Raw genomic sequence first — 11,954 nt, 5'->3', positions numbered from 1 at the left:
ACACACACACTCTTATATCCACAAGAAAATCAAATGATTGTGAGATGCCCAGATGATGCTTTACTTATTTAGGGAACCTTGCTAATAGTAGGTTTGCATTTGTATTTCTTTACATGGATAGCGGTCTTGGGTTAGCCTATACAAACCACTACTAGTTAATGCAACCATTTTTCTTCTAAAAATAGAAAACTTTTTTTGCCTATGATACTCACTCTTCTTCTACCAAATTACTGGTAGATGAGGAGCAAAAAGCAGTTTCTTAACTCCAATACATTTATATTCTCTTAACGTGAGGTTTGCCCAAAATTGCAGTTATTTTTGTGCAGTATGGAAAATGAATGAAATAAAAAAAAATGGGGTGGCTGCACATAACAAATTGTTTGGTTGGTAAAACTTTGCAAATATTTAGGTGTGTGACAAATCTGATTTATTTGAAATGGTTTTAACAAGCACAATTTCCATTGATGAGCCAGATATGCTTTAACTATTTTCTAGCCTTGGAGGAAAAGGACCATTTTGAAAAGGGTTTCACAAACAGCTGAAGTAATTTGTCCTGGTAGAAAAGTCATGTTATTTCCTTGAGACTGACTTCCATTTAGTTAAGACTCCCAGGTCCATTTTTATTTCATTGGATGAATGCATTATTTTTGGAGCTTTTACTGTGAGGCAGAAACGACTAAGAGGAGGGCAATGCAATGGTTTATGACTGGGAATATAGAAGACATTATAATTTTGGAACTGCATATGGATTTCCTTTTGCTTAACAAATGCACATGAAGAATACTTTATCTCAAGACAACTAGTGAGTGCTTTTTGGCTGAATTAGATGAAAAACTCATATGTATATAGTTTTTTTTAGACAAGCCCAAGTATTGTAGAGAATAAAACAATCCTAAAACCACAGTCAATTCCAATATGTTTTCATGCATACAATGAAATGCAACAAAGGCACATAAAATTAGGATTCTTTTACCTGGTGTAGGAGTAGCCATATTCATAGCAGGGGTACCAATTGGTGTTTTTCCTGGTGTCAGTACTGGAGTACTTCCACCCATCTGACTAGCTGGAGTTTCATCCCAACGAGATTTTCTTTTACTTGCTCCAGGAGTTGGGGTTTCACCAATTGATTCTCCACCACGATCTGTACGTGGAGTCTCAGCCCAACCACTTCCATGACCAGGAGTATCTGCAGATAAAAAGAAAAAAATGAAATTCCTTCTAGACATTTTTCAGTTTACAAGTAATATCCCACTAAACTACCCCACATACAATATTGAAGGAATTATGGTATATGTTTAAAGTTTGCACACCATTTTTTAAATTTTATTTATACATGTACTATGCAGGCTTACCACGCTCTGTTTTAGGCGTTTCATCCCATCTGTTTTTACGCGCACTTGAAGTTGCACCTCCGTGACCTGGAGTGGCATGGCCTGGGGTATCACCACGTCCTGGGGTTGCTGCTCCAGCAGGAGTATGGCTGGGAGTAGGGTCCCAGATTTTTGAGCCTGGAGTAGCTCCAGGGGTTTCATTTCCCTTTGATCGACCAGGGGTCTCATCCCATCTTAATGAAGGTGTGTGTCCAGGAGTCTTAGGGAGGAAAAAAAAAGGTCTTGTTAAAGCTCATAAGTAAACTTAAAACAACTTAAGTTATTAGAACTTCATATTTTAGCATTTATGTGTGTGGGTGCAATTATAAAACACTGATGTAGACAGATTCATGGAATAAAGTGCTACAACTTAAGTGTAAACTGCACCCAGAAAATATCAGGTAATAATCAGTTTAAAAAAAAATCAAGTTATTCTATACTGAAAATTGTTACATTACAAATATAACTAGATTACCTCCGCTTGATCCCAGCTTGAGAGCTTCTTGGGTGTAGATCCTGGAGTTTGATCAGCAGTTTGATCCCATCTTCTTTTACGCTTTGAAGATGGTTGTGATGCCGCTGAAGCAGAGGATCCATTGACAACTTTTAAATCCCCAGATTTTGCCTTTTCTGCCATCTGCTGATAGATTTCATGCTAAGAAAAAACAAAAAGTTGTTAGTTACATAATGCTAGTATTTCATAGATTCCTACCCAAATTCATTTGTCAACTTACCTGTTCCTTTCTTAACTGCTTCTCTTTCATAACATCTGTGTATGTTCGTGCATTTGTTTTAGGATCTGGTGTCTTGCCACCTACAGAAATAAATAACAAGTAAATTGCAAATTGTGTATTAAAAATGAATAATGTTAAATCCTCTCTAGCAAAATACTAAGCACATTCAATTTAATTTTAATCAACTAAAATTAAAGGTTACATTTTTAATATTAATTTTATTGTCATATGTAACCTATATAGATACAAACTACAGTTTTACAGCAAACGTCAAATGCAGATTAAAATAAAGTTAAAATTGGCAAAGCACTGAAGTGTCTTCAGAAGTGGTGAGTTCCGTTGTCACTGTTCCATAATACGTACACTTTCATTCCTTTGTCTCCATCAGCAGTTCTGACTTCAAGCAGCAGAATAGAAGCCTAGAAAATCATCTCTTTACCATTAGTAACACTTTGGAAAATGTATACTCAAAACATTACCTGGGTAAAGTTGTTAAAAAGCACCAGTACATACTATACCTAGTTATGGCATCACAATATTTTAGGCTGGAGTTTCTAACACATACTAAGAATCTAAGAAAATGAGAATGAGTTATTCTTTCTAGAGAAACTGGGCTGCATCATAGTAAAGCAATCAACACATTTTAAAAGCTGACCAGTTATTTATTCTTGCTGTGCATAGCTATACAATTGGTCTGAACCAAAAGGCCCACTGTTATGATAAAGAGGAAGACGTAGTCCAATATATTAAATAAGAAAAATAAGGCCAAGCACATGTTCTAGAAAAACGACAATTTTTTTTCAGACAGAACACAGTGTTGCTTAAACATATTTTCTTTCATTTCTTCTTTTAGCTACATATCAATGTGTCCACCCAGAATAGATTATTCATTGAGGTGATCAACTGCAACAGTTTGACACTAAAAATGCAACTGTGTTTAAAAGACCAAAAGACAATCTGCTTATCTCCATTTACATGTTCAACATCCTTTGGTGAATTATTACAATTACTGAATTTTGGCTAAACTCTGGGAAGTCTTGATTACACTCCCTCTTTTTAAGTGCCTTATTTGACTGCATTCTTCTCCCTACAAAGTACTTTATTCAACTTTGGTGTCTTTAGTGAGTTGTGTTTTTTGTGCCCTTTCCCTGTAGGAACTGCTTACAGAATATGTCAAATATCTCGTAACGCTGCACATCATGGACATAGTAAATGTGGGGAGTCTTAGAATGGGACACCTATAAGGCTCCAGAGTCCATAAACAAGATTAAGGAGTGGTCAAACCCTGCCAGAATCAACTCAAAACTCAATCAGTATATTGGGTGGACTTGCCCCTTGGGGAAAGGCTGGCTGTGAAGTAACAGCACCCTCATTTAAGTGCGATTTCTCTTTGTTAATAGTTAATCCCCATAAACAGCAACTATACCAAACTAAGTGATTTTTTTTTTTTTTTAGCTTTTGTCATACTTATAAAAACTTTATATCTAATTTCTCCAATATTGTTTTCTCCTTTCCATTTAAATTAGAATGCACAAGCTTTTTTTGTGGGGGATTAAGGGTGCCTTTGACAATCTCCATACCGTGAACATGCACACACCAATAGAAACTTAGGAAAAAAACAGAAAGATGTTGGAGACCACGCCCAATCTGCAGTGTCAAGCGGACACTAGATAAGATAGGACTTCCTTTGGGTTACTTTTTTCACCATTAGCTACACAGGATGTGTTGCACTGCACCCTTAAGAATGCAGACAGGACTTGTATTTAGCAGTACTGCTGTAGGAAAGAAATTAAGGACAGTTAGTACGGGCCTGTGAAGTCTGACAAGCATTGTTTATCATTTACATTATACAATACACCAAACCCATCACTGATACATGCAGGTTTTAAAGCAAATGACCTGCAGTTATAATTGTGTAGACACAGACTCAGGCAACTAACTTTTAGTTTACCAGCTAAGGCTTAATTAAAAAGCAATAATATGAAGCAGCTAATGATCAGTGGGGGATTAAGTCACTGGACGCCTGCATAAAAAGGCTTGCACGAAGATACAGTTCTCTCCAGCAGTTTGTTTATTTGAATATAAAAAGAGAAAAACCTCTTATATTTCAGAATCTTACTGTGACGTATTTGAAACGCATTCTTCATTTCATTTTAAAGTTGACAAAACTATTGTAATGGATTATGAAAATATTCGTAATGTAGTGTGCTGTAAAAGCTTTTCAGACTATAATGTGCTGTGAAGGAATTGGATACAGTGTCTCGGCAATGGCAAAGTACAAGGAAAAAACAAAGGTATAAGCATGGCAATGAAAGCATACTGGGTTAAAATTCAGGATAAAACTTAAAACACATTAAATTAAAATACATAAGCCAATTACCATCTGCAAAAGGGTCAAGACGCTCTGGGGAAATGATCATTGCTCTTCTCTGCTTTTTATACTCATCCTCCCGATCTGCAATTTTCTGAGGTCTATGTTCTGCAAACGGATCATACTAAAAAGAGAAAAAAAATAATCAAAAAATTACAAAATAGGAAACCATCTTGAGTTACTGAACTCTGGTGAGAACAATAAAAGCTACAACTGGAAAGGGGAGGTAGCGCTCTAAACACAGTGCAACTTTTTAATACTTGCTTTTGCTTAGGGTAACATTAAAACATAAATTAAAACTCTGTTGTTCTGGGTTGCTGGTGAGCTATCTGCTCACTTACACTGCAGGACAGCTATGAAGAAATGATTGTTTCAGGGGAGAATAGGATAGAACAGTGACGGCGAACTTTTTAAAAACCGAGTGCCCAAACTGCAGCCCAAAACCCACTTATTTATCGCAAAGTGCCAATAAAACAATTTAACATTAATACTGAGGTTTTAGTTTTGTCTTAAAAACACAATAACAGAGCTTTCAATGATACAAACAACTTTTTATCGAAAGGTAAAACTTTGCAGTTGGCTTGCTTTTGAACAATTAATATAATTTTTGCCTTTTGTACGCATGCTGATAATTTGTCTAACCTTGGCTCTAACTGATATAGTTCAAAGCTGAAAACAACTGTTCACAAGCATAAAATGACTCAAACAACGTAAGAAAAGCAGTCACAAATGTTTTCATTGACCTAAAATTATTTAGCAGAACTCCACACTTTAAAGATTTAATTTTCAGAACTGTGCCGTCATTTGTCATCCTTTCTATCTTTTCTAGTGTTTCACATAGGGTTGTCTCCATCTTACGAAACTGTAAAAATCTGTTACTAAATTTAACTTTTGCAGCTGCTACAATGCTAGAAAACTCCTTGTAGATTTCCTGATTTGGAAAATATTTCAGCAAGCTCACTTTCAAGGTCTCTTTCAATACCTGCAGTTTTCTCTCAAATGTTTTGATATCACAAAACATCCTTTCTGCAGTTTTCCCTACACCTTGGAGTTGTTTTTTCCAGAGCACTGAAGTGTAGTATAAAATCTATAAAAACATGCGGTTGGTAAGCCAGGCCGTATCAGTGAGCTGTGGATACTTCAGTCCTTTTTCATTCATAAACAGCCTAATTTCATCCAAGCAGACTACAAATCTCTCCAGGACTCGTTCTCTGCTCTGTACATAAGTAAAGAAATATACTGTGCCTGAACCTCTTCTAGAAGTGCTTGAAGCTGGAAAATTTAGAGCACCAGCCATGATGTAATTCACCATTTTTGTGACATCTTTGAGGACATCATCAAATTATGTTGCTGCTTTCCCTGTACAAAGAGCTTCTCGATGTATAATACAATGGAACTGAATGACTTGATGTTTTGTTTCTTTAACAAAGAACTGTATGAAACCAGATGTTGCCCTCACCATAGAATATGCCCCATCACTAGTAATTGAAACCACTTTTTTCTGGTCCTATGTCTTGTGACAACAAAGCCTCCACCACAACAGTGTAGATATCTATCCCTTGTGTTCTTTCACTCAAAGACACCAGTTTCACCAGCATTTCTCTCATGTCACCAACAACATAACACAAAATTACTGCTAGCCTTACATGAATATTTATATCTGTGCTTTCATCCAAGCACACGGAGTAACAGGCTGCCTTTTGTAAGTCAGTGGTGAGCTGCTAACTAACATTACTTGCCATGTGCTGGCCTCGATCTTTAACAGTATTTCTGCTAAGTGGCATCTCAGAGATATGTTGAATAATTTTATCCTTGTTTGCGAAATTATGAAAAAAGGAATTACTCCCAGACAACATGGCCGTTTTGATATCCCCATCAGAGAAGGGCTTATCATGTTTTGCTATGCACAGTGAAATTTGAAAACATTTAAGCACCATGGCATTAAGCCACAGATTGCCACTATGTAACATAATATAACCCTTTTATAAATGTGGTGTTAGAAAAATTGGAAAAAATGCAATTATTTAATCAGCACTTTAATATACCCAAAATCATTTTGAGTATACCCTTAATAACTGCCATCAGTATTACTATCAATCGATAGCAAATGTCTATCAGTTAGCATACTTACTTGTTCAGATGACTGGGGGATATCATTAAGCAATGCAACAGGTGCATGATATCCTGGTTTTTTCTCAAATGCTGCTGCTGAATTATCTTCATCATCATCCTGCACAACAAAACAGAGATATTAGAAAAACAATTTCATTAAAGGCATGTGAAATAAAAGCACCTACACTAAATGTAAAACAATGGCTGTACATCATGACAATGTCAAAGACAACTATATTATGTAGATTGTTGATAGATAAAGGCTTTATAGTATTACTGCCCACTAAGGCAGCTCAGCAAAGTAGCTGAATGAAGCTCATCCAACATTTAATATCACATAACAGTACAAAAGGTGCTGCAAAACTTTTACATATACATTTAATGTAACTTCTAATGTTCTTCTGCTTTTTTCTTCAAATCACTATTTTCGGAAATGCTTCACTAGGACCTTTTTAAGTCCCAGTGGAATCTGACAAACTAATATTACTTAACTGGCTATATCCCATTTACAATTACATTTTATATACACAGATTTTAGACGCAGCCTCTGCATGGCTTTCCTCCCACAGCTCCATTTAACAAAGGCTGTGCTCCTCTAAAACCATTCCTAAACATGTCAGATTTTAATCCTTGTACACATAAGCACTGAAATAGACAATACAACATGTTTGTATCTCTTCTCAAAGGATAGGAAAGAGGAATTAGTGGCCTTAATAAAGATTTGATAATTTATGTTAAAACTACATTTACCACCACCTGTCAGATTCCAGTTATTGCCTCTGAACACATCAAACAATGCACCTTTGCTACAATTAATCTTTATTTCAGTAGAAAGAGTACCAGGAAGTTTAATGAGCAAGAAGCCTTATAACTACTGCTCTTGGTATATAACTTTTCAACTGATGTACTTCACGCAAGTTCAAAGTAAAATGTATTGACTTGGAACATGACAATCCATACTTTCTGTATGTATTTGGTAGCTTTCAGAAGTAAAAACCTATTTTTATTTGCCTCTATCCTCTACATGTTGTAAAGGTAATCTGGGGCTGGCATCTGATATTTAGTTTTAGTTTTATTGGGGAACCTGAGCTTTAGTTATCGCTCTGTTCTAATCTATTACAATAAGATACCTACAAAAGACCTATGATACAGATGTATACTTTGATGTATTACTTGATTTGCATAACCGCAAGCATAACTAACAATATTTTACGAAATGATCCATAGCGTGCAATATATTTCCAATCATTGTTTGTGTGAAATATTACTTAGCAAAGTTGTATGCATGTATGAGATTCATTTGAAAACGTATAAATGTGAGTTAATGTAAACTCAACACACTACAAAATGTGGTAATTACAAAAAAAAAATCTGGTCACAAAACCACTTACATCTTCCTGCTCATTTGCTGCGATAGATGTCAAATATCCTGAAAATCTACTGTCACTTCCACCGTATATATCCCGGTCAAAGTAACCTGTTGAATCGAGTCCAACTCCTTGTGTTTCATCGAGTGCCGCCTTCTTTCCTTGAATTTCACGGATTTGTGCTTCAATATCTAAAGAAAATAATTTGCATATAAAAGCGTTAAAGCAGAACTACAATAAAAACATTTGAAAAAAGGAAAAAAAAAAACATTGAAAGATAACAAATTCAGGTTTTCTTATATTTATTTTCAATCTAGAGATTTTTCACTACAGTACATATTTCTGTACTATTAGATGTGCTCGGGCATGCGCAGAAGGAGTGCCGAAGATCCTCCCAGGATGCCCGACGTAGGTATCCCGGGAGGCTGTGCACCCATTCATTCTCTATCGGCCTAGGCGGCCAAGAATTAGGGGGCGGTGCTGCCCCCCAATCTCTTTATGTAGCGTAAAAATTCTGGGGCTTTTTGTTTTTTTAAAAAAAAAGGGTGGAGCACCCCCCATTAATTCTTGGCCTCCTAAGCGATCGAGAATGAAAGGCAGTGCACAGCCTCCTTGGATACTTATAGTCAGGCATCCCAGGAGGCTCTTAGGCGTTCCTTCTGCACATACCCGGGCATCTCGGGCATGCGCAGAAGGAGCCCTTTTGCTGAAAGAGAAAAATTTGTCGATCCCACGCATGCGCAGCAGGATCTGCAAATTTTATTTTCCATCCTACATCACCCGATCTTGCGCCCAGGCCGGGTGACGTAGAATGAAGAACCCGGAAGAGAAGACAAAGATGGCTGTGCCCGGAGCGCCGGCTCCGGGACGACGGGAGACCCCCAATGCCAGACACCCCCGGAGTGATCGGACTGCCCTGCAAGATTGAAGGTGTGTTTTTGTTTTGAGTATAGTTCCTCTTTAAGTCTTGATTGCTGCAGCAATTTAAACTTAAAGGGGCCGCGCTGCATCCTTTAAAAAAAACAAAACATGTTTCCTTTATTTAGATCCCTGTAGAGGAGGCCGATAATGGGGAGATCTCTGTTTGGGATACAGATAATGGGGAGATCTCTGTTTAGGATACAGATAATGGGGAGATATATATACCGGTATATATATATATATGAAAGTCGGGAGAATACAGCACATAACACGAGTGGGGTAAACAATGAGGTCGGACCAGGGGGACAGGTAAGAGTTGTGCCCCCGGACACACAAACACACGGCGATGTGTACGGGGGAAGACAATCCATGGGCACTCCGCTCCCCTCAATCCGCCAGGAAGGCCGAGCAAACACTACAGGCCGCCCATGGCGTATTACAACCACACTACGAACATTACACCAGCCCTAGCTCATATCATCCTCCAAAATGTCCTCCATCCTCCTCAACACACACACACACGACACAAGTACGGCGCCATTACCCGAGCACCGCGGGCCCACACAAAGCTCCTCACGTATACAGACCCCCTGCAGTCACCACACCAGGTTATATACATAACACATTACAGCATATTTGTATTATTATATAATATTCGCGCTCATTATACGTACCTTCGTGTGTTTTTGCGATCTTCGCCATGTTGCTCGCGGCCTGTACTACAAACAGGACTTCGCTGCTTCCGCTGCTGGTAAATACCGCGATAACTGGGCATGCGCTTCTCCTCCTCACGGGGCGGTCGTTCTACGGCGAGCCCCGCCCCCTGTGTGTGATGACGAGTTTCCCGCTCATGTTGCACAGCATTGGCTGTGAGGAGATCAGTGAGATTCTTGTCACATCCTCAGATACATACTTTGCAGTGATGTTGTATCAGGCAATTGTAAAAGAAAGAAGGAAATAAATTGAGACATTTGAAACCAGCTGTCCAATGCTAATTGCAGTCTTTAAAAATGTTAATATTATTTTACAGTATTTTTTTTAGCACCAACATAATAAAGCAGAATCAAACTTAAAATAAAAAAAATCACACTTACCTTTAATCCCGCAGATCCCTCGATGGCTCTGGTCTTTCTTACAATCCTGCGTCATCCTGGAATTCCTCCTTGTCCGCCGCCATCTTCTGTCTTTCTGCTACTTCACCCGATCTGGCACTGCGCAGGTGTGAAATAGGGTGACCTAGCCGCTGTAAAGGGGGAAAAAAGAGAGACGATCTCACTGCGCATGCGTGAGATCGGCATCTCTTTACCCGTAGTGGAAAAAAGCCCCTTCGGACATGAGTAAAGGGAGCAACCAGAGCCCTTACATAAAAGAGTAGACAACCCTTATATGTAAAGGGAAAATGTCATTCAGTTTTATTAAAAAAAAAAAAAGGGTGCAGCACCTTCCCTTTCAGTCTTGATCGCCAAGGCACTGAATGGGAGCACAGAGCTTCCCGGGATACCTACGTCATGGATCCCGAGATTCTCTGGGTGCTCCTTCTTAACTCGGGCATGGTCAGAAGGGCCATTTTTTCTATTAAGGGATAGAGATGCTGATCTCACGCAAGCGCAGTAAGATTGTCTCTGTCTTTTTCCTATTTACAGCAGGCAACATCACCCAATCCGGTGACGTACCAAGAACAACTCTTCTTCATCACGACGTAAAGGAAGCACCAGGCACTGCATCTTTCTTCCAGGTACATCACCCGATCTTCTGTGTGGCCACGAGATCGGGTGGTGTAGCCGCTGTAAAGAGGAAAAAAAGAGCATGTGTGAGATCGGCATCTCTTTCCCCTCAGTGTAGAAAAATGCCCCGTCTTGGAATGCCCAATTTCAGGCATGCGCAGAAGCCTCCTGGGATGTATGACCTAGGCATCCTGGGAGGCTCTGCGCTCCCATTTAGTTTGCTATTCAGAAAGAGGAGGTGCTTTCCCCTTTTTAATATTAAAAAAAATATATACATATATATATTTTTATCCTTATATAAAAGAGCTATCTACACTTTTATGTAAAGTAAACATTTTAGTTTAGGTCTTTTTTTAAAGCCGCGTACACACTTTCAATTATAGTGGTTGGAAAGGATCTTTCACGATCCTATCCAACGACTAGCACTGCACGATGCATGAACGAGTGCTATACATACATCACCGTTCTGCCTTATGCAGAGGGGAGGGGGATAACGACGGAGTGACACCCCACTGTGCTCTCTCCCCCTTCCCTTACATTACGATTGTTCCTCGTTCATCGTCCGTGGATCTGCCAGGACGGTCGTTCGGAACATTCCCTCACTTATTCTGCCATTGAAACACTTGGCCTGGAAGATTCCTACGAAGCAATGTTGAAAGGAATGTCGGATCTGTTTTAAAATGCAGCCCAAAATATTGTAGGGTTTGGTTACTTCATAGCGGGGTAAAGATGACCAGGTATTTCACTTTCGGAATCTACATTGAGCTGAATCCCAAACCTAAAAATTTTCATAGGACAAGAAATATTGGAGTGAGCCAAATCTCCCCTAAAAACCAAGCTGCTTAGTGCACGCTCCATTGACACAGTAGGTTTTCTGATGTTTTATTGTTTGTTTAGTGAATCACTGTCTGTCCAAGACCACAATCCTATAATGATGTTAGAAAAGTGAGTCCTACTTTATTTAGAGGAAGTTGTAATATGTTAATGTTTTCCTTGGTGTGCCCCAAACCCATATAAAGAAAAACACAATATTTATTCATGCCAGTGAAGAAATATTTTGGTATCCACACTATAATATGTTTAAATAAATAAGTAAATATAGGTAAGAAAACCATCTTTATACTGGTTTATGTTCCTCACTCGGAGAAGCAAGGAGGACTAAGTGATATTTATTTCACCCCAAATTATGTTAATATTAGGGTTAGATTAAGGTAAAGGGGTGTTAAGTTTTTAGGTAAGTTATTTGTTCCTGTAAATTTTTAAAGTGGTTCATTTACTGCGGTTCTTTATCCAAGTGTCATATAGAAATGTATTGCATTGATAGAACAGCAGCAGGACAGGTTGTTCTTTCCTGC

General features: G+C 38.4%; 1 protein-coding gene across 1 annotated transcript in view; it reads right to left on the bottom strand.

Moving 5' to 3' along the window:
* Positions 1 to 9,697, bottom strand: part of SF3B1 (splicing factor 3b subunit 1) — a gene marked incomplete in the record, with an annotated part of 21,886 nt that extends 12,189 nt beyond the window's left edge. Inside the window, 8 exon segments of the mRNA XM_072418828.1 lie at positions 974 to 1,186; positions 1,353 to 1,590; positions 1,846 to 2,025; positions 2,105 to 2,184; positions 4,485 to 4,599; positions 6,607 to 6,705; positions 7,979 to 8,145; positions 9,550 to 9,697. Of these exon segments, the coding sequence (XP_072274929.1) occupies positions 974 to 1,186; positions 1,353 to 1,590; positions 1,846 to 2,025; positions 2,105 to 2,184; positions 4,485 to 4,599; positions 6,607 to 6,705; positions 7,979 to 8,145; positions 9,550 to 9,577 (1,120 nt within the window).
* Between the last annotated feature and the right edge of the window lie 2,257 nt (positions 9,698 to 11,954).

Source organism: Pyxicephalus adspersus, chromosome 7 (assembly GCF_032062135.1).
Source record: "Pyxicephalus adspersus chromosome 7, UCB_Pads_2.0, whole genome shotgun sequence".
Taxonomy (NCBI): domain Eukaryota; kingdom Metazoa; phylum Chordata; class Amphibia; order Anura; family Pyxicephalidae; genus Pyxicephalus; species Pyxicephalus adspersus.
Note: the sequence above shows the minus strand (reverse complement) of the source record. Positions and strands in the feature narration are given on the sequence as shown.